Raw genomic sequence first — 23,547 nt, 5'->3', positions numbered from 1 at the left:
TCTGTGTAAATGCGTGTCACAGTGGGAATACTCAATATCGGTCAGAAATTGTCACTGTAATGCACAAAGTGGCAATGACAATACCCAGTATACATCGGGTAGATCTTGGTACTGGAATTTGAAAGAAAATATGGTTTGCAGGATCAAGACAGTGTGCTACTCCAGGCTCAAGATTTACAACCATTCAGATATAATCCCAGCGGTAAACACAAGCTGCACCAGAAACTCTAATCCTAATCCTAGCCTCTTAATCTTTACCCCTAGTCCATAATAACCATAACTCCAATTTTAACCCTGTGCATTCACACAACTAATCGTTTCCCTAATCTTCACTATAAACCTCAGACGTAGGCACTAACTCAAGTCCTACGGCTCTGCATCTAACTCGAACAACTCGCCCCTATTTCTAACACTGGCATTAATCATAACCGTAGCCCCAACCCTTCCCTTAATCCCATCCATACCCTCCTTTAAAGGATGACGCAACAAAAAAACCCAGTAGCTAATGCCGATATTGTGTCTCCTGGGAAGTTTAATTTAAGTTTGAAGCTTACTAAACAGTGCTGCGTCATATTGCCCTCGCGGTATCACTGCTTTGGTGTTGTATTGAAATGTATGGAAGTGATGCCACATTGACATCACTGGAGAGTGATATAATGGGGTGTCTTCCTGTTACTGTCAGGCTTTTTGTTTTCTCATTAACAATGCTCGATCTTCTGTCCACCCAGGACACACATCACAGGTGGGTATCCAGACCGGCAACCCACGTAAAATTTATTAGTTATCATGATTAGTGATTCCTGCTTAATTTCAAGATTCAATACACTTTTTCTTACGAGTGTAGAAAAAAGTTTGCTCGGTTTTATTCGCTCCAGTCGTCTTAAATGTAATGTTATAATTATTGATGTACAATTTGCATCGAGTCCTCAACGTTGGTGCGACGACCGGTTGGAGGAGAAGAGAAAGAGAGGCATAACCCTGATCCTCTCTCCCTGTCCTCCAAGGTTTCCTGCTGCTGCTTTGGGCTGGACCGCGCCGGGCTGCTGTTTGCAGGGACGGAGGCGGGCGGCCTGCTGCTGTGGGACCCGCGGGAGCCGCCCGCCCTGCACCGCGCACTGCGGGACGACGGCGAGCACGTCTGGCCGCTGCGCCTGCCCACCTACTCGACAGGTATGGGGCAACCGTGCCCGCTAGCCCCCTCGTAGCACGTTCCCCGCCCACCCCGCCTCCATCCCCGGTAAGCAGGCTGTGTAAAGATGCTGTTGGGACCCCGAACGAGATCAAGTAAAACTTTTTTATTTTTTTATTTTTTATTAATTTAATTTTTTTACCTACGTGACTTTACCGAAAAAAACTAAGTTTATGAATCCTTGCAGTCACGAAAGCTTCAAATCTAGAATGAAAACTTTGAGCTACACTTTGTAACACGATTTTTGTTCCTGGGTAGTAAGTGTTATTTTCTTAATGCTTATGCCTCAAAAGTATAGAAAATGGCTATTATTCCCCACAAACTTTGCTTTTGTGACCAGGACTTTACGTGAAGGAATAACACAAATGCACACCACGTTTTCTCATTGAGAATAGGTAAATTTCAAAATAGCACTGTCCTGGTCACAAAAGCAAAGTTTGTGGGGAATAATATCCATTTTCTGTACGTTTGAGGCATAAACAATTAGGAAATAACACTTACATCCATGTTCCATTTAGACTCACCACGTATATTGCTGCTGGCGCTGTTGTTTGTGCTGTGCCTTGCAGTGGGTGCGGCTTCGGGCACAGGGCACTCGACGCCAGTGCGTGCCGTGGAGCCAGTGCCGACACCATCCGTTCCCCTATCTGCACGCTCACCCACAGGTCATTACACCACACCGAAGAGCAGCAGGCGGCACCCCCAATGGGTCAGGTCCACCAAAGCCACTGCCACTCGACTCTCCTCTCCACACACTCTCTTATCTCTGCTGTCTCATCTCACTCTACTCCCCTCCACTCACTCTCCTACCTCTCCCCTCTCATCTCACTCTACTCCCCTCCACGCACTCTCCTAACTCTCATCTCACTCTACTCCCCTCAACCCACTCTCCCCTCTAATCTCACTCTACTCCCCTCTACGCACTCTCCTAACTCTCATCTCACTCTACTCCATTCAACCCACTCTCCTACCTCTCCCTTCTCATCTCACTCTACTCCCCTCCAAGGACTCTCCTACCTCTCTACTCTCATCTCACTCTACTCCCCTCCACACACTCTCCTACCTCTCATCTCACTCTATTCCCCTCCACGCACTCTCCTACCTCTTCCCTCTCATCTCACTCTACTCCCCTCTAAGCACTCTATCACCTCTCCTGTCTCATCTCCCTCTACTCCCCTCCACGCTCTCTCCTACCTCTCCCGTCTCATCTCACTCTACTCCCCTCCACACACTCTCCTACTTCTCTCCTCTCATATCACGTTACTCTCCAAGTACCCTCTGCTCCATCGCTCATTCTCCTCTGCTGTCTCCATTTTATGTAACTTCCTTCCCCCACCCATCAGCGCTGTTGATTCCCTGGCCCTGTTTAAGTCCAGACTGAAATCGTTTCATGTTATTATTTGCCTGTGATTTACTGCCCCCCCTATAGAATAAGTACGCCCACTGTTTTACTGCGTGGCGTCTTGAGATGCGGTAACATTTAGACGCTATTTAAGTATGTCTTGTACGCCGCCTCTGCCACCCGTGCTGCCCTAAAATAACACAATGCCACTCCCTGGGCAGCTCCATTTTCTCCTTGAGGCTGACAGCACCGTCCTCAATTATGCTTCTTTGTGGGTGCTCGGATGCATTTATTATGCATACAGATGCTGTGTCCGTGAGCTGCCACTGTTTATTATTTAGGCACTTTAAATATTCATCATATCGAGCGCATGGTTCCCACGGTGGATGCGAGATGACACCTTTATGCAGGACAAACCCAGTGTTCTCTGCTCGCTGGGATATAGGTCACCCACGATTGCTTTCCAGCTCTGACCAACATGCATAGAGACCCCTCGGTATAGTCCCTGCCCTAATAGTGTGTCATTAACTTAACAAGTAGGTTTTTTGCCGTTAATATTTATGATGAATATATTTTTATTTATTTATTCATGCCGAGTAATGCTCTGGCCAAATTTTTGCTATTTAAGACCCCTCCACCACCCGACAAAGCCAAACAACTTTTATTGTCATGTGTGTAAGTGTTTAACGTGCCAATTGTTTCAGGACGCGGGTATGTTGTAAGTTGAAGAACAGTTCTCACAAAAGAATGTACAATTTCGATATCATGTTTTGCTTGAGAAACTACATCAAGTATCATCAGGACAAGATCAAGGAGAGAATTGTTGAATGGCACTTTTTTGTGTGGTCGTTGGTGACCTAGCTGGAACCATTAACTCGTTACATTTGAGAATTCGGTTTAATCGTGGCCGAAACCTGGATTCGAACCCAAGTCCTCAGTGTCTTTGGCTCTGCACTCTGACACATTATTTGCCCCCAGTGCCACGCAGACAGGGGCATCGGTTTGCATTTCAGTATCGGCACGGGGCCGTACGTGTGGGCAACCTTAGTCCACATTGAGCTGGCCTGGTGGCTCAAGAGGTCAGAGTGCTGAGCTGGCACAGCTGGGTTTGAATCCAAGCTGCCACCTGTGGTCCCAACTGGGTTCTCAAGTGCAGCGAGTTAAAGGTGACGGCTCAGTCACCAATTACGTGATAAAATAAAAGCATAACGCTAAGTTTGGTTCTGTGCTTAATCTGGCTATGTTCCAATCCTGAGATTTTAGAAATAAATGTATTTCACTTTCACGTGATGAACATTATTCTCAGTGGGAGAGCGGGTGGGAAAGTGCTGCTCGCTACCGTATGGGACAGAGGTCACTTGACGGGGTCTCAGATGTAGCTCTGTGATATCCACTTACATTTGCTGTTCTCTAATACGTAGGGTTTCACTGCTCTGCGAGAGATACGAATGGATTCTTTGTCTCGTGATGCGACGCTGACGGTACATTCTGGATAAAATTGGGGGGATAAAAGAGAGATTTAACAAAAACCAAAATTTTAACCCATGCTGAGGACAACAAGGCGTCACATCACAAAAATGCAGCCACAGATGTGAGGCACATGCACGAGGGCGCTGACGAGTAACAGAGCCATGTGGTCCTTCAGCTGGAGCCAGGTACGCTGGACAGGATACACCACAGCACCCTCGACCTCGACCCACGTGTCGTTCGCACATGAGCCGGGCTCCATCGATAGGCCACAGAGCGCCGCGCTGGTGGGACGCCAGTGGTGCCAGTAGCGGCTTCTTGTCGCAGCGGTACTGAGAGCAGCAGTTTGCGGTTTATGCCCTAAGCAGCGCCTGCGGGATCGGCTTAAAGGAAGACAACCTCAGTTATGCCCTGCTGCTGCTCTATTTAAGACTGGAGCAACAGGAGAGCCTCACCATTCTTGCCCGATGAAGCTGATTGTAATTATCAGCGAAACGTCGTACGACTCAAATTTTGAAATGATGTTGATTCTCTCTTCAACACACCGGTGGGCTAAAGAAGTGAATTATTTTGTTCTCTGAAAAACGTGACGCATTTTTTACTGTTTGGCCGTGTCGGGTGGTGGAGGGTTACGACACATTTATAAATAACGCGATCTGACCCAAAAACCTATATTATGAATAAGTTATGCTTGCTTGTGAAGAGGAGACTTGAGCTGGTTAAGAAGGATATTTATTTTCAACGCGAACTTACGCCACACTTCCACTTGTCATCCAAAGCCAACCCCGAACTCTTCAACTCCATCCCTTTTTCTAGCCCGTCTCCCCCCTTTCCCGCCAATCACATTCTCGTATTTTTCTACCCTTTTACAATCCTTCTCCGCACCAATCCTATCAGAGTGTCCCACTCAATCATCGGATTGCGTGTCGTGCACGACAGTGCTCCCGTGACCCCTGACCCTTAACCCGTGGTTGTGTCGTGTTCGTGTGTGAGGATGTTACGAACATCCTCTACACTTGTATTAAACCAACGTGGCTTAAGGAAATCTCCCAGAAGGCTGTGTGTCTGATGGGATGTGTAAAAAAATGGCATTTTTGTGTGTGTGGAGAAACAGATATGGGAAGGAGGCTTATTGTCTGCTTGTTTAATTTGTTATATAATGTATGTGTCTTATCCTGTAGATGCATGCCTCGGCTGTGTGTCCTGGGCTGTCCAACATTGTTGAGAAAATAATCCTTGATTGTCAAGGTTGGGTGCATATTTATAGGAGTCGAGTGATGTATTGTGATGATACTCCCAATATTGTAAATATAACGGCTGTGCATTGGCATCACTCAAGTGCTATGATGGACTGCTGGACTGTGATTTTAACGCATATCCACTTTCACGAAGCTTCAGACTTCTCGGACAAATTGGGACACATTATAGGAACCTATCTGCAAAAAAAAGCTGTTTGCTTTTTGAGTTGTATATTCCTTTAGCGTAGTACTGGACTGCGTGTAAACTCAGACTTTGAGCACACGTGCATTCCATGGTAGGGGAATAGAGGTGTGGCCACACCAGATCAGATAGCTCCCTTTACACACAGACCAGATGATGGGCCGTATACACAAGCGGCACGCCAGACAGCTGGCCGTACACACAGTGCAATGGACAGTGATGTTACACAGCATGGTACGTGAACAGTGGTGACGCATGGATCCAGTTTCCATACGCAGGTGATGTGTACAGGTGGATTAATTGGTAATTGGAATGCGATGGCAATAATGGATGATGGTGAAGGATGATGGATGTTGAGGATGTTGAGGATGGTGATGATGCTGCACCAGTGCTGGGCTCCGACCAGAGCAGTCCTCCTGGGAGGCTCCGTGGGCTGCGTGTGGCGGAGAAAGCTCTGCTTATGAAGCCACTGCCAGTGAATTCCGATCACGCTTTCACCTGAGAATGGAAAAACCGAGGTGGAGTTTGCAGCCTCCTCAATCTGGGGCCCACAGTGTGACACTCGCCGTGCAAGTGGTTTTGCTAGGTACATTTATTGAAATGCAGTGATTGTCTAGAGACCCAGAGCAGCCGAATTCCTGAGGCTACCACCTACCTGCAAAATGAAGTATCGATTCCCAGCGGACCTCTTGTTAAAAAAAACCCCAACAACTTACAGGGGGCAGAATGCAGTCTGGAAATTAAAACAGATGGCTGACTCAGGGAAAACGGTTCTGGCTTCAATTATGTCCTCAAATTCCAAGGCTAATGGAGTCAAAACGACGTGTGTAATTGGTTTTTTACCCTTTTTTATCTGACCACAATACCTGCGGTCGGATTGCAAACAAAAAACATAACTCTGATAATGTATGCACTGTCCTTGAAATTGATTGGTCCACACTCCACACAGCTTTTCTTAGAGCCAGTCAGTTTTGTTGCCAGGTAAAAAGGGTAAAAAAACAATTATCATACTTTGCTACTGGCAAAGGAAGTTCCAATGGTGTTAACGTGTGTATCATTGCAAATGTGTTGTTGATGTGCTGATGGCATGCTTGATGATGACGATTATGATGTACATGATGATGGTGGTGGAGGTACTGTGTTTGAAGACAATGATGAAGATGATGATGATGATGTGCTTGCTTGCTTATGAAGGACTGATGGTGTTGACTTTCATCAAGATATGATGATGTGTTGTGTGGTATTTGAAACGGATGATGCTGGTAGTGGTGTGTTTTGTGTTGTGCTTCATGATGTACGTATGTTGAACTTCTTTTGTACAGTACATAGCCAACCGTGCAATGATGAACCCGATGGTGTGCTTGATGATGAAAATGATTTTGACGATGTTTTGATGATGCTAATGGTGGTGGTGTTCTTTATAACGACTATGTGACTGGTGCTTGGTGGCAGTGGTGGCGTGTTTGGTGATGGTGTGGTTATTGTGCATATTGATGCCGGTGATGTTGTTGATAGCGACGAGCCGGTGGCGTCGTGCTACGTAACAATGGTGACATGACGGTGCGGTACTTGGTTATGAGAAAGGTGGCATTTGATGATGATGTATTTAGTGTTGATAATGACGATAACGATGGCGATGACGACGAGGATGATGATGTGCATCTCCTCCCACACAGAACGTTCTGGCTTGTCATACCAGCTGGCCTCCCTGGAGGAGGGAGGCGTCATGAACCTGTGGGTGAGAGATTGTGCATCAACACGCACGTACGCATGCACACACGGGTGGCCACTCTCACTCACATGCACACATAGTTTCACAAATGCTCAAAAACACACGCGCGCGCACATGCGGCGCTGATGACGATTGCGCGTTACAAGGCCCAGATCTCATGTACGGGCGGCCGGTGGTCGTGAGATGACAGCATCATTTATTTCGGCTGCAAACTCAAACACGGCTGTCGGGACGTGTTTGTTTAAGGGAAATGAATGTTTGAGTGCTTTAGAGATAGTGTGTCCACTACATGGCACCTTATAAGGGAAGAGGGGTTCATGGCGAGTGGCACTTGGTGTCTGTACGGGAGGCAGGCTCGGGTCATCGTGAGCTGTCAAGGGCGCCTCTTGTAACCTGCAGGGTGTGCGGAGTGTGTGTGGTGTGCAGGGTGTGTGGGTTGTACCGAGTGCGCTCCTTGCTCAGGGTGTGTTTGTGAATGCAGAGTGGGCAGAGTGTGTATGAGAATGTGTCGTGTGTGCAGGGTGTGTTGGGTCTTGCTGGGTGTGTTGCTGTGTGCAGGGTTTGGTATGTGTGCTGGTACATTGAATGTGCAAGGCATGTTGATTGTACTGGGTGAGTTGTTTGTGCTGATGCGTTGGTGTGTGGGGTGTGCTGTGTTTGTTGGGTGAGATAGGTGTACAGGGGGAGCGGGTGTGTTAGATTTGTTGGTTGTGCTTGGTGTGCAGGTTTGTAAAGGGTTACTTAGATGCCCTGGTAAAGTTGGTCGCTAGTCAACATCAAACTACCTTCCTTCGGCTGAGCATCCTGCATTTCTCACGTGTTTTTTTAAATTAATGTTTTTATCTATTGGCAGGGTGGCCTACATTTCCTTGAGATGGCGTTTGCATTCAGATGTTATATAGACGCTGAGTGTAATTGCATTCTAAAGTGGAGCCTGTTTTTGAGTGGTGCAACCAAGTTTGTGTCCGTGGGCTTTGTTTTGGGTAAGATTCACGCCACGTCTCAACCTCACATCTCGATCCACCCCATCCATCTCTCCCAGTGTTCCACCATGGCCCTGTGTGAGACACTAGCAGAGTCTGCAATGTCAAACAAAAGCAGCGAGTGTTTTGGGTTCAGTCTTAGGAGAAAAGCTTAAAGCAGCAGGTGCAGTGCAGGGCACCTTTCACAAACCAAGCGTGTTCATCAATTTATGGGTGAACTGTGAGCTCAAACAGCCAAGCACTGCTTGCCCTGATCACTGGCTGCCTGCCCAGTGAAGAAAGTTAATTTCCCTGTCTTTTATTTTACATAGCATTCCACGAGAGGGCAGCTCGATGATTAGCATGGTTGTCTATGTAATGGTGTGAAAGAAATTCAACATACATACATACCAAAGGGTCTGTTTAACATGTAGGCTTTTGCGACCAATATTTTTGGGTTAGATCGCGCAAATCCTACGGATTTACTTTAAATACTAAAGGGTCTGATATGGTGTTGGAGCTCAGAGCCGGTACCACTGCCGGAGGTCCTGGGTTCCAATCCTAAAAGCCACCTGTCGATCAAACTGCTTCACTGTAGATCAGTCTTACACTGGAGTTTCGTGCGTTTCCTAGTCTTAGCCCAGTCACAAATGAATGCATGAAAAAAGCCCATCACATAGAAATATAGAACGTGATTTGTCATTTACTTGGGCTTAATTCCACTGTTTGATTGACGTCCGATGGACACCTCTGTAGCAGAGCCTGTGAGAAGGTGTGGTGCCCCTCGTATTGATGCGAGGCGAATGAAAGACCTCAGAAGTAGTTCAACGATATTGCGTTTTCTGGATGTTACCGTATGTTGTTCCACGACGTCCAACATTATTTTCTCCACGTGCTGCGAGCTTCTTCAGAAACTGGAGAATTGGATCTCGATTCAACAACTCCTGAAGAAGCTCCCGTTCTGGACAACACATCACACAACCATGAAGAGCTGCACAATCATTCAGTGATATTACCTCCAAAAAGGCCATTATCTCTCGTGGGGTCATGCACTTGAGAATGTCTCCTGCTCATCTCAAGACAACATACATACATACAACGTGAATGAATGCAATTGGAAGCGTCAACATCAGCCACGAACAATCTGCTGCTGGACGAAGACTTCCACAAGCTGTCGCTCTCCCTCACAGTTCCGCGATGCAACAATCCAACCATCTTGCAAACACGTGCTATTAAAATCCAATTGGACGAGTGGGGAAAAATGTTTTCCCCCACATTCCAACACAACCTCGCGGTGCGAAGATCACAAGCCTCGCCTCACTCAACACCAGCGCTCCGAGTGGCATCACTTAAGCCTTCCCCGAGTGCATTCTTAGCTCCGTGAGAGAACGGTAATTATTTGAGGTCACCGTCCAGGCCATGTGTTATGATAGGAGGTGAGTGGTGCGTGCCTGAGCACACGCACGGCTGGCGTAGGAGCCCACGTGTGATGTAGCTGGGTTTCCTGCGCAATGTGGAACATGGGTTTGTAATTGGGCTGCAAGATGTAAAAGAGATGGCATGAGAGAAATGGAATGTATGTCTGTTGCACTTCTTTCGCGCCATACGTAGCCAACCGTGTTAATCGGAGGTGATCCATGGTTGTGAAATTTTTGTGTTATCCCTTCATTATGGGTGGGTGTTCTCTGGTGGTTGCTCGGATTTCCTCCCACACGCCAAACACTTACTAATGGAATAGGACGAACATTATTGTGCAGGACAAGAGTCATTATAACTCAAGAGTCTGCTAGAGAAATAGGTAATATTTTAAAAACTTTTTTTTTTAAACACGCTTTTATGAAATGTACTCGTAATGGAAGAACTCCACGACTCCAGGAAGTGGCCTCGAAGCTTGCCATAACGTAAGGGACCGTGGCCAATTACAGCCAATATCAGTTGACCGTGGACAATTAGACCCAAGCCGAAACATAACATATAAAAAAGAATGTTAAAAAATATATATATTTTATTTTTTATGATAGAATATAGTATTGTCATCAGTATGACATAAGTATACCAAGTTTGCAGTCGATACCACAATGGGAAGTGGGTTAAAATTGAGTGTCAAGATTTGAGGATACAATAACGACAACAACAACGTCAACAACAGGCAGAGTGAGTTAAAACGTGTAATAAAGGGCAATGGCAACCGATGCCTACTTGTCTGCAACAGTCTGCATCAATCCACTCCGTCCTACCTCACCGGGCAGTGTGTACGAGCCTCAACAGAGCCCAGTCGATGGAGTCTACTATCCGCAGCCCACGGTGACTTGCTGCCTGCTATACCCTCGCGTAAACCTTGTGCAGGGGGGTCTTCGGCCCCAAGGCCTGGAACCGGTCACCTGAAAATGTTCGGGATCCATCCTTGAGTCTGAGCCAGTTGTGCAACAGGCCTAAAGCGGTGTTGTTCCGAAGAGCTTACGATGTGCGGTCAGCATGGTGCATTCATGATGGACTGGGCAAAAAGAGTGCACTTTGGGGCAATCGTGGGTAGTCCTCAAACTCAGAGCCACTGGGATATGTGAGGTGACCAGTAGGTGAAGGTACAGCAAGTAAGCCATTAGGATTGTGAACCCATCGATAAAAAAACACCTTGTTGGTTCTTCTCGGTAAAGTCACGTAGGTGAAAATAAAAAATGAGAATAAAAATAAAGAATAAAATAGAAATAACTAAATTAAATCACGACGTTTCGGAAACAACACAAGCTTCCGTCATCAGGTGGGACAACCACAGCAAAAAACTAAATTAGCCGAAACGTCGTGATTTAATTTAGTTATTTCTATTTTCTTGGTTCTTTCGGTAAATCGTAGAAGGGAGCCGTCGGCTGCTTGTGTTGTGGCCGAAACGTCGTGAGAATTGTATTTTATAATGTTTTATTTTTATTATTTCCCTTCTACGTGACTTTACCGAAAGAACCAAGAAAATGAATCCCTGCAGTCACGAAAGCTTTATATCGAAATTTCTATTTTATTCTTAATTTTTATTCTTATTTTTTTATTTTCACCTACGTGACTTTACCGAAATAACCAAAGAGTACGGATCCTTGCAGTCACGAAAACTCCAAATCTAGAATTAGTTTTATCCCCGCGTATGTTTTTTAGCTTTCTTTAGGTACTCCAGTTTCCTGCTATCTGCACATTCCTTTAAAAATTCATGCCTTTATGTGTGTATTTGTATGTATGTTGAACTTCTTTTGCACCGCGTAGCCAGCCATGCTGATTGGAGGTGTGAAGGAAGGACAGTGTATGTATGCATGTAAGTAAGTGGATAAGCATGTGCGTACTCGTGTGTATAGCATTCACCTGCGTGCGTGCGTGTGTGGTGTGAATGTGCCAGGTGGTGTTGGAGATGCCCACAGCAGATGCGGCTGGCTCCCTGAGCGACCTAGGTGAGCGATTATTCGTCACACGACCAGCTACAACCTTTCACAAGATTTGTCACGTTGCCTGCACAAGATCCGTCACACCCAATCACACGAACTAGTTGTGTTCTCGCATGGCACTTCTCGCACCTATAACACATCGCCAATCGCGACCAATCACATTCGGCCACAGCTGTCACGTGACCTGCCACAGAACCTGTCGCGTACACCTATTACACCATCGCGTTGTTTATCACCTAATCAGATTTTAGACGTGACTTAACCGAAAGAAACCTGATCAGATCTCGCCTGGTATACAGGAGGTCGTGGGTTCAATCACGATCCTGATGCCTGTGTATTTGGAGTTAGCATGTTCTTCCCGTGGTCACATGCATTTTTCTCTGTGTCCGGTTTTTTCCCTCCACGTTTGAAATATGTGATTGGAGTATTTGGCTACTATACATTTCCACATGATAAGCCACTTCGCTGAGCTATAATTTGTGGTCAGGTCGCTTCTGAAAAAGAGCTATATAGCTTCGTGGGCTTTACCTGATAAAATAAAAAGTAAAAAAATCGTTTTTACGTCTTATTAAGATGAGTAAGTGGGCTAGGGAAAGATGCGTCACTAGTTACAGTGGCAGCTCAAGGAGAGGACATGCCTGAGAGGGTGGTCCTTTGCGGAGATGGAGCGGTGAAATCCGCTCTCGCGCTGGTGCTCGGTTGATTTTTAAATCGTAGGGCTGCGTGAGGCGGCGACGACGGCGACGGCTTAGATATGCTTTTGTCCAGCGCGAAGTGGCTCACGGTTGATGATGTGAAGGCATATAACAAAACAAATTTGGCCCATCAGACCAGCATGATCCAGCAGCATTTATTTAAGTGAACACACTCAGGACCTTGCGGGTCTCGTCGACAGAGACGGGCTTGTAAGCCAATGCCGCTGGGTTACCAGACGCTCCTGCTAAATGCTTGTTAATGATGATATTATTAACCCATTACGCTAATCACACGAGCAATCAACCCATCACGTGGCCAGCCCCAGCCCTGCCAGCCCGACCCCGTGGGCTGCATTCCCCCGGGGGCTTGCGGCGTGACCGCACTCCGTGACCGCTCCCCATTCCGTTTGTTCGTGGTCGCGTTGCCGATTTGTTCCCCGGCGCAGCCGGAGGCTGTGGGGCTTTCTGCTACGGGTTGCCGTGGAGACGCCTCCTCAATGCGGGCCGGTCCCCCCGCGCGGGGCTCGGCACGGCACGGCTCGGCACGGCGCCGTTCCGTGCCGCGCGCCGCGTTTGTGACGCGCCGTCTGACACGCGGCTAATGACCGCTCGTTAGCCGCGACGGGACGGTGGTGACTTGTGGGCGTCCCCGTGGTGCGGAGGCAGATTCCGCAATGCCCTGTTTTCTCCGCACGCCCAGGGCTATCATTGCCCGGCACATTCGGCATATATATTAAAAACACACGCGCATGCGCGCTTGAGCGGGATAATAATAAAAAAACGATACGTTCAGCTTTGCAAGTATTTCAATTAGCGAGGCCAGGGAGAATAAAACCTGTTAAACGATCAGGAGGTGACGGTGGAGCGGCTCCCCGTGCGGCTCGCGACGTGCCAGGCGTCGGCACTCATTGTCTCGTGGTTAACTCGCAGGCGCTGGGGACTGCCGAGGCGATAATGAGAGCCGCATTACCATCAGGGTCAGTGGGCTGGGCAGATTGGGGAGGAGGGGTGGTGGGGGTACGGTGTGGTGGGGGGGCTGTGTGCATGTCGTCAAGGGAGACAAACTGGTGGGGGTGGTGGTGGGGGTGCTATCCGTGGGTGTGACAATCGATTTGTTAATTCAAATCTATTCTCACGTCCACGATGCCTGATTTTTTTTAGTCTTGTGGGTGAGAATCGGTTACTTGCAATGTATGCTAATTATGTACAAATGTTACCTTCGGGCTAATGGTGAATAAGACGGAACAAACGAGGACACGCATGGCAGCCAATACAAACGAGAAGTAGCTAATGAGCACAAATGAAACGATACGTTCCTGAAGTGAATCACGATAGTTAATCGGGTCACAGTGAAGGTGTAATTCATTACAAGCCTCGTGTGAGTTGTCGGAGTGCGTGGTGCAAGTCAGTTGCTAGGGTATGAGGTGCTCAGGATGTGAGTTGCTAGGGTTGGTGTTAGGGAGTGCGTTGTTAGGGTGTGTCAGTTGCCAGGGTATGAGTTGCTCAGGATGTGAGTTGCTAGGGTTGGTGTTAGGGAGTGCGTTGTTAGGGTGTGTCAGTTGCTAGGGTATGAGTTGCTCAGGATGTGAGTTGCTAGGGTTGGTGTTAGGGAGTGCGTTGTTAGGGTGTGTCATTTGCCAGGGTATGAGTTGCTCAGGATGTGAGTTGCTAGGGTTGGTGTTAGGGAGTGCGTTGTTAGGGTGTGTCAGTTGCTAGGGTGTGTCAGTTGCCAGGGTATGAGTTGCTCAGGATGTGAGTTGCTAGGGTTGGTGTTAGGGAGTGCGTTGTTAGGGTGTGTCAGTTGCTAGGGTATGAGTTGCTCAGGATGTGAGTTGCTAGGGTTAGTGTTAGGGAGTGCGTTGTTAGGGTGTGTCAGTTGCTAGGGTATGAATTGCCCAGGATGTGAGTTGCTAGGGTTGGTGTTAGGGAGTGCGTTGTTAGGGTGTGTCAGTTGCCAGGGTATGAGTTGCTCAGGATATGAGTTGCTAGGGTTGGTGTTAGGGAGTGCGTTGTTAGGGTGTGTCAGTTGCTATGGTATGAGTTGCTCAGGATGTGAGTTGCTAGGGTTAGTGTTAGGGAGTGCGTTGTTAGGGTGTGTCAGTTGCTAGGGTATGAATTGCCCAGGATGTGAGTTGCTAGGGTTGGTGTTAGGGAGTGCGTTGTTAGGGTGTGTCAGTTGCCAGGGTATGAGTTGCTCAGGATGTGAGTTGCTAGGGTTGGTGTTAGGGAGTGCGTTGTTAGGGTGTGTCAGTTGCTAGGGTGTGTCAGTTGCCAGGGTATGAGTTGCTCAGGATGTGAGTTGCTAGGGTTAGTGTTAGGGAGTGCGTTGTTAGGGTGTGTCAGTTGCTAGGGTATGAATTGCTCAGGATGTGAGTTGCTAGGGTTAGTGTTAGGGAGTGCGTTGTTAGGGTGTGTCAGTTGCTAGGGTATGAATTGCCCAGGATGTGAGTTGCTAGGGTTGGTGTTAGGGAGTGCGTTGTTAGGGTGTGTCAGTTGCCAGGGTATGAGTTACTCAGGATGTGAGTTGCTAGGGTTGGTGTTAGGGAGTGTGTTGTTAGGATGTGTCAGTTGCTAGGGTATGAATTGCCCAGGATGTGAGTTGCTAGGGTGTTAGTTGCTAGGAACTGAGTTGTTCAGGGTGTTAGTTGCTAGGAAGTGAGTTTTCTAGAGAGTGAGTTTTCTAGAGAGTGAGTTGCTCAGGGTGTGTTGCTGTGTGTTGCTGTGATCTGTTATGAGTTGATCTATTTATCAGCATAAAAAGATCAAACGAAGCTCATGGTTTCGGGATGAAGAAGACAGGCCTCATTCAGCTTCAGCCAAACATCCGGCCCCCTTTTGTGCTCATCAGCTCTGGACGAACAATTAACACTCGACGCCTGAAATTCCAAAATGTAATAAGAGCTTTTATTTTAATGAACTCACATGTTTGAGTGACGACATCTCACTGCGTCTCCTTCTCTTGTCTGTATATCAGTTGTGGCTCTTACCGCATATCTCATTTGCACGATCTTATCTCACCACCGATCCATTATCTCTTGTTGTATAACACAGAGTCTCTGTCTCTTACATCTCCTCTTTTTATTTTATTTTCTCACCTAACTGTCTCTTCTCTCATTTCAGGTATTTGCCGGAAAATACCTAATGAGGCATTGTGTACTTCGGTATTCATCAGATAACCGTTGAGTAATACACCCTCACGTGAGGATTACAGTGGTCATCGTTCAAGCTGACGACTACGATGGATGCGTAATGACAACTTGACACACTTCTCTTGAGATGGCACCTTATTGAAGACACGTTCACTCACTGGCAGAGCCAGTGTGGGGGGGGGGGGGCGGTGGTGGCACGCCCCCTCCCCCCCAATGATCCGATCGAAATCCCTAATTTCGGTCGGATCATTGGGATTGATTAGTAATAAATCGGCATTTTGCGACCCCCACTGCTACTGTGTAGCATATTATTATGTGCCAGGGACTCTATGAGATGATATGACAATAGTCTGAGTCCACAATTGGCAATAAGTAACGGCAAAGCAGTTATAAGTGACTCACAGAATCGTGCGCAGTTGCGTATACAGGACACGACTTCCCTGAAGGCATTCACCTTAAGCGAACGCGATGCCGATCACACAACGCGGTTCGAATTCGACCCCCGATCGATGGCTGCGCCATCTCCGCACACGCGTCGAATAAAAAGCAAGGGACAAGTCCTTACTTACTAACAACTCCGATAATTTTTCATTGCTGGAGAGGTTTCCTCCCCCCCCGACCTGAAAATCCTGGCTCCGCCATTGCGTTCACTTGACATCAGGCGGAGGAGACCCCCCCCCGCCCCACTGCAACAGCCCCGAGTCTCCCGCGCATCTCCCCCTTTTATATATCAACACGAGGCCCCCCCCTCCTCCTCGATCCTTCTTGCTGACTCTGGACGCTCCCTCTACCGGCAGACTCCACCGGCCCTCTTCCGCGCTCCCTTCTCGAACATTCCCGTAGCCACCAGTCCCTTCGCACTCACAGCCGATACCCCTGCTGTCATTACCTCCCGTGGCCACCAGTCCACTCACACCGCACGCAGGCTCCGTTGTCGTTACAGATGGGTGGGTACAGGGTTGTGATCGCTCGCGGGGCGACGGCGGGGGGGTGCGGCGTTCACAGAGAGCTGCGAAAGGCCGCCAGAGGAGGGGGGTGGGGGCGCGATTTCTAGGGCGCTTTAAATCTGTTCCCAACCCACCCATAGGTGTCACGCTGCACCCGTGGTCCGCACGCACGCACGGCTGTCATTAGCATGCCTCACGTGCGGTACCTCTCCCCCATGCACTTGGGCGGCACACGTGCCGCGCGCTCTCATTAAGATTCCGCGTGCGTGTCCGTTCGCTCGCAGGGACACGCGCGGCTTTGTTTTCTCCACAGCCCCGCTCATCGGCATGCCCGCCCGCGCTTCGCCACCCCGCGCTCGTGCGCGGCGCGAGAGAGCGCACGTGTCAGCGTGCGCGCGTTTCAAATGCCCGCACCGCACGCTTTTGGGGTACGAGCGGGTAGTGCACGGCCCTTCTGAATGCCGCACGGCGCACACACACACACGTTGCACACACACACGTGTGTGCACCGTGCGCGTGTGGTATAGAACACGTATATACGACACGCGCGCGAGGATGCTCATCAGCATGCCGAGCGCGGATCACGACTGCAGGAGCAGCTGCTTTGTTTGAGGTTGCTGTGAAAACATGGGCGTGAAAAGCGCGGGGGCCTCCCGCCCCCTCCCTCCCTCCCCCCGCATCTCCCATTGCCTCTGTACCTCCCCACCCTCCCCCCACTGCCAGTCTCGCACGCAGTGTCCTGCAGAACACGGCATTGATATTCAAGGCAGCGCGCCTCGATTGTTTCAAATTCACCCAAACTGCGCTCTCATGAATTAGCTGCTAATTTTCATCCCGGGTCACAAACAGGTTTTCCAGCCTCTCGCCTCGGCAAACCTTCCTCGTGACTGGGCTTTGCTCCCAGTGACAGAACCTCGTCCTCTCCTCCCGGTTCCGATGCGAGGCTGTGAATACCCAAATGCGCTGCTTGTGCAGCGGCTGGCTGGGTACGGATTCTGGGTTGGTTTGACCGTACAATGGTACCCCGATGGCCATGGCAACGCAGTTTTGATGCGAGGATTCTGGTAACCCCGGAAACTGGGTTCTGATACAAGGATCCTGGTAACCATGGTGACCGGTTTGTGATGTACAGATCCTGGTAACCATGACAGCTGGCTTCTGATATAGGCATCCTTGTAGCCATGTAAACTGGGTTATGATGTAGGGATTCTGGTTACCACATCAACTTGGTTCCTATACAGGGGTCTTGTTAGCCATGGTGATTGGGTTTTATGCAGAGGTTCTGGTAGTTATGGTAACTGCGTTTTGATGCAAGGGTCCTGGTTACCATGGTGACTGGATCCTAAAGCAGGGGTTCTGGTAACCATGGTGACTGGATTATGATGCAGGGCTCCTGGTTGTCATGGTGGCTGCGTGCGGCTGATATTAACGAGCAAGCGCAAAGAGAGCACATCTAATTGTCTGCACTTTTGGCCCTGAAGATTGGCAGTTTTGTCTCCATGACAATGCTCCAACGTGTACCGGCAATTTCAGATTCCAAGGGAGCTTCACTCCGGGACAGTCACGCTGGGAGACAATGGAACCACACGACTGTAACTTTAAAATCTCTGTTTGTCATCGATGAAGCTTCAAGCTAATTTCACACAGACCGGAACACAGAGCCTCTGTGCACATCTACCGAAAAGAGCTCTTTACATTTTGCGTTGCGTAATTTTGAGTGCATCACTGTTTGCGTGTGTGTGTGTTGTCATCTATTTAAAAACAAAATCTTGTATCTGCATGTATGTGTGTGTGTGGGGCTGTTGGGGAGAGTAACGATGCAGTAGTTTGCGCACTCCACTATGAACCCCCACGACCTGGGTTAAATTGCAAGCCATGGCCGACATCAGTGGCGAGCAATATCTCAACCGATTCTGGGCCTCCCCTGCGCCGACTCGGCCTTAAATAAGAGCCTGGCGCAGTGCGTACTCACAAGTACTAGGGAGACAAAGGTGGCCAGGTGCGTGGTACTGGCCACAAACAGGCCCCATTGTGCCCTGCTGGCCTCAATGGAGCAGGGGCGGTGACCTGACCGAGTGGACATGGTAGCACATTCGCCCATTGTTGCAGATGTTCAAGGTCCGAAACCAACGAGCGTGCTGATGAATACATTTGCGGGTTGAGTTCATCGTAAGAATAGGCGCCGCCCCCTTCACCGTGGACTTTCAAGATCCCGTGACGTCATTCGCAAGAGTGGGGACATTGTGTGCTGGAGTCCTGGTCCAAATTTGAAAGATTACCCACTAAAATATGCGTAGAATTTAACGCCCTCTACTGAGGAAACTTGGCAGGACCCACCTGAAAAAGATTCTTGAGACTCAGTGAGGCTTTCCTGGCGAAACAAATGTAATACAATGACAATAGGTCCTCGCTAACAGCACTTGCCCTAAAATGCTGTGCTTGGCTACACAGGGCATCATTGTCTGTGTGATGACTATTGCTGCATTCAGCCAAGCTTGTGGGGGCAGCTTTATGTGCAGTGAGTGTGGCCAGCGTGCCAGCGTCAGTGTCAGCACTCACTCTAACAGCCTCCGAACAATTCCGTGAAGTAGATTCAGTCAGTGCTGGTTGCTATTGTACATTGACACGGCAGTGTTTGGGGTTTTTCGCACGCATAGCTGTGCCTCACTGAGCTTCATTGAGGTACTCTGACGTGGCTGATCTTTTATTATAATAGTAGTAAGAATAAAACCCAACCCTGGTTCTCTGCTTGTCACCCTGGTCCGTATGTCTTTTTATTTAGCATCTGCCCAGTTGGCACAACGGCAGAGTGAGCGGCTCGCGATTGGAAGATTGCCAGTTAAATCTATGTTGGGGTTGACTCTATCATCTGGGTGTCGATAAAAATACGTACCACTTTACTCGGAAGTCAACAGTGGTTGTTAGAAGACTCGCCCCCGCCATGGGAATGTGGAATTTACCACCACTGGCTCTGCAGGGCTGTAAACAGGAGATGAGCACCGATGCCTCTCAATGCTCATTGAGCAGGAAATCACTTTAACCTTTTGTCTTGAGAAGTGGTATTTAGACGTTCTGTAAATTAATAGTTAATTATAACTGTATTCTGAGGATGATGGGGGAATGTTTTGACACCGGTAACTGGTAGTAAGTCGGCTTTCTCTTCCCTCTATCAGCCTGAGTGTCACACACCATGGAAAGCAAATTACTTGGTTCACCGATTATGAAGATCGGACACGTACTTTGCAAGCGATTCGGGTTAGATTTGAAGCTCTCCATAACGTTATACGGAACCTGCCCTGTCAGTGAAACCAATCAACATCTAAGCCATAAAGGTTTGGGGACCCAAATTAAAACTGGTTAATGGATTTATATATTTTTTAGTTACTGTATAAGCATATACTCGATTTTAAATCTGCCAATTTCAGCTTTCATTAAAATTACTAAAACTACAACTAAACTATTTATATATTACCAGGTAAGGCCCACTAAGCTATATAGCTAATTTTTTTAAACGACCTGGCCACAAATGATAGCTCAACGAAGTAGCTTATCACATGGAATTTTCTAGAAGCCAAATACTCTATATTTTTGGTTCTTTCGGTAAAGTCACATAGAAGGAAATAATAAAATAATATAAATATAAAACAATAAAAATTCTCACGATGTTTCGACTGCAACACAAACAATCATCATCAGGTGTGAAATCCACAGCAATATTTTTTTTTTTCAAATTTTCTTGCCGTTGATTTCACACCTGATGATGATTGCTTGTGTTGCAGTCGAAACGTCGTGAGAATTTGTATTGTTTTATATTTATATTATTTCCTTCTACGTGACTTTACCGAAAAAACCAAGAATATGAATCCCTGCAGTCACGAAAGCTTTAAATCCACATACTCTAAACGCACGTTTCTAAATGTGGATGGAAAAACCAGAGGACCTGGAGAAAAATCCACGCAATCAGGGGGAGAACACGCAAACTAACAACTACAACCGGCTTAAGGGTCGGGATCAAACCCACGACCTGTATATCAGGCGAGGTAGTTAACACCTCGCCACCGTGACGTTAGTCCCACACTCACGCAGCAGACCACAAGTGGTTTCTTACCAGCGGTACCCAACCTGTAGTCCACGGACGATTGCTGGTCCACAAGCACGCGGGAAGTGATCCACGGAGCTGTTTCAGATGTTGCAAATAATGTGTGAGGGTTGGCAGTTTTAGGAGCCACAGGTTTTTCCGCGTGTTATGTGTCTGCATTGTCAGCAGAGTGCAGTGGAGCAACCATCCATTGTTGTACTATATTATGCTACAATATATAGCTGCCGAATTGAGTCATCTCGATGAGTCGGCTGGATGAGTTGACCGGGTGTCGGCCGGGTAAGTTGGCCGAGCACTGACCGTGCACTCTGCCACCTGCTCCCCCACGTGCCAGGACTGATGCCGGGTGGCCGAGTCAAGCTACTCCACAGCTCCAGGATACAGCTGCATCCAACGTGAGCACAGTCTGCACCTCACCACGCCTCGCCACGCCTCAACAAATCACACTAAACTCGGCACAACTCGTTACGCCTCGACATCCCTCACACAACACCTCACCGCATCTCACCATGCCCCCCAACACACCTCACCGCACGTGGTGAGGTGTGCTCGACGCTGCTGTGTTATGCTGCTTCTGTATCGTGTGATGCTGCCACTGTGTGAAGCTTCTGTATCAAGTTGCTGTATCCGATTGCTGCTGGGTTCTGTTGCTGCGCTGGGCAGGCTGTTTGGGAAGAACCGTGCTCCTGTGGTGCAGCCCGTAACGTTGGGCCTGCACTTTCTTCCCTGCGACCCTGCCCACTACCTCATCATTACGGACACGGTGAGCAATGCTCGCCGCACCGTCAGCCCACACCACATTGAGCTCACTGCTCCAGCCGCTCACTGCTTCACCCGTTCACTGCTCCACTTCTTACTGCTTCACCCACTCACTGCTCCAGCCGCTCACTGCTTCACCCGCTCACTGCTCCACTTCTTACTGCTTCACCCACTCACTGCTCCAGCCGCTCACTGCTTCACCCGCTCACTGCTCCAACTTCTCACTGCTTTCGGCACCCATGGGCACACACGTGTGTATGCGGGTTCCCGTGCGTGTGTGTGTGCGTGCGCGAGGCAGGCGTACGTGCTCCGTTGTGCGCGCCCCGGGTACCGCTCCTCCACCCGCTGCTACCATCCCAGCCCTGGCGCCGGCTGCCCACTCTCCCGGCATGCGAGCACCTGCTCCATCTCTCCCTTCGAGCTGCCCCTGTTCCTCGTGAGTGGAACACAGAAGCACAGATGGTTGAGGGCTAACAGGACTTGGTCCCCCAAAACCTATTCACCAGCTCTAGCATTCAAACATGGCCTACAGAGTCAAACCACCTGAAGCCAGACTTGGAGAGAGCGCGAGGTCACCACTCGTACATCACGTGGCAGACTGACGCAGTAGGGCAACCCGTGCCCTTGGCTGCGTCGGTCTTTCACATTCTCACAGTGTGACATTGTCTATCTTTGACGGTGTGCACTCCTTGGTATTGTGCACCACTGATAACCAACATGTCTAGTGCAGTGTTCCGCTGATACAGAAGGACCTCTCTGGTGCAGTGTTCCACTGCAAGCGTGCTGCATCTCCCTGCGTGTTCCCCGCGCTGTGCAGATGGGCAGCGGCGACGGTGGGATACGCCTGCACTCGCTCGGGCACGAGGAGCCCCTGGAGAGCTGGCCTGTGGAGCAGGAGGGCCTCGCGGAGAGCCGGGCCCCCCGTGCCGTGCAGTGGTCGCTGTCGCGCCCGGCCGTGTTCTTCGTGCTGGACGGCGCGGGGCAGGTCCGATCGTGGGACCTCCTGCGGAGCCGCGGCGGGGCGCTCAGCGTGGAGAAGCCGACACGTGGGTACGGTCGCCCCTTCCTCCCCTGCTCTACCCCCTGTCCGGGCCTGCGCCGCGCTGGCCGCCGGCGGTTAAAGTGGAGCGTTACGCGCCGGGGTGTGTGTGTGTGTGTGCCAGTCAGAAAGAAATGGGGCACGAAGAGATCCTGCCCATAGAGAAATAAAATCACGCCCTACGCACGCCTTGCGTGTGCACGCCTAGCGACGGCATTTTCCGTGAAATCGAGGTGTAATGCCGAAATATTCGTGAGGCAGGCACATTTAAATTGTCTAGAATACCCTGACTGCATATACCATGAATATTAATTGTACTACAAAACTGTTACCTAGCATACCTTGTTTATGAAATGCACTAGAATACCATTACCTAGATATTAAATCCACCAGAATATCGTTACCGAGCATATTAAATGCACTCGAATACCGTTATGTAGCGTACATTTTCCATGCATACTGTCACCTGTTGCAAACTCCTTTAAACGCCACTGGTTGTGACGCTATTTAGTGGCTTGGAGTGGCCACTGACTGCGGCCCAAGGTCTTTAGGCTCCGGCGCGTCACGCAGCGCGTCACGCAGCGCGTCACGCAGCGCGTCACGCAGCGCGTCACGCAGCGCGTCACGCAGCGCGTCACGCAGCGCGTCACGCAGCGCGTCACGCAGCGCGTCACGCAGCGCGTCACGCAGCGCGTTGATGGTGGCGTTTGGCGACTCGCCCTCCTCCACACCCATCACAGCCATTGTCACGATCCTCACTCACAGTTCTATACAAGACTTGGCACTATTTTGTGCAGTGTTGTCTCATTGTGTTTTTTTTAATTTTTTTATTCATTTGAGCTATCTCGTTAAGGTTACAGTACCATTTACATACGGTACATACGACATGCAAACACGATACAACGTTGCATCCCCAACCATCACATATCCGTATCAAGTGATTAATCACCTACATCCAGTGCAGTATTGGTGCACGATTTGACACGCATTTTTTTATTGACGTTCACAACTCTTTGACTTTTCGACAATCAAACTAAACTATTTATTTTACTAGGTAAGGCCCACTGAGCTATAGAAATATTTTTTAGAAGTGACCTGGCCACAAATGATAGCCCAATATACAGGTTTCAGGGTCGGGATCGAACCCAGGAGAGCATCTCGCCACTGCGACACCCCACACACAGTAGGGTATGTTTAATCTCACATTAATTTGCTCACTTCTCAACAGCAGTCAAATATTTCCCCATGTTTAAAGCGCCATCTGTGCCTTGCTTTGGTCCAGTAACCTTATCTGCGAGTCGGATA

At 48.9% G+C, this 23,547-nt stretch overlaps 1 protein-coding gene across 5 annotated transcripts in view; it reads left to right on the top strand.

Annotated features, from left to right (window-relative positions):
* The window catches only part of DYNC2I1 (dynein 2 intermediate chain 1), a 40,420-nt gene that overhangs the window by 13,783 nt on the left and 3,090 nt on the right, over positions 1-23,547 (top strand). For 4 of the 5 annotated variants that reach the window (XM_078871021.1, XM_078871022.1, XM_078871023.1 and 1 more), the window contains exons 12-19: positions 1,005-1,170; positions 1,759-1,854; positions 7,115-7,176; positions 11,509-11,560; positions 20,779-20,839; positions 21,108-21,207; positions 21,502-21,639; positions 22,021-22,253. In XM_078871021.1, the coding sequence (XP_078727147.1) occupies positions 1,005-1,170; positions 1,759-1,854; positions 7,115-7,176; positions 11,509-11,560; positions 20,779-20,839; positions 21,108-21,207; positions 21,502-21,639; positions 22,021-22,253 (908 nt within the window). Of the gene's footprint in view, positions 1-1,004; positions 1,171-1,758; positions 1,855-7,114; positions 7,203-11,508; positions 11,561-20,778; positions 20,840-21,107; positions 21,208-21,501; positions 21,640-22,020; positions 22,254-23,547 lie in introns of those variants that run through there. The other variant, XR_013639501.1, reaches the window with a different exon arrangement.

The sequence above is a fragment of the Lampetra fluviatilis genome, chromosome 31, assembly GCF_964198595.1.
Source record: "Lampetra fluviatilis chromosome 31, kcLamFluv1.1, whole genome shotgun sequence".
In the NCBI taxonomy this organism is placed as follows: domain Eukaryota; kingdom Metazoa; phylum Chordata; class Hyperoartia; order Petromyzontiformes; family Petromyzontidae; genus Lampetra; species Lampetra fluviatilis.
This window is presented reverse-complemented; position numbering and strand designations above follow the sequence as displayed.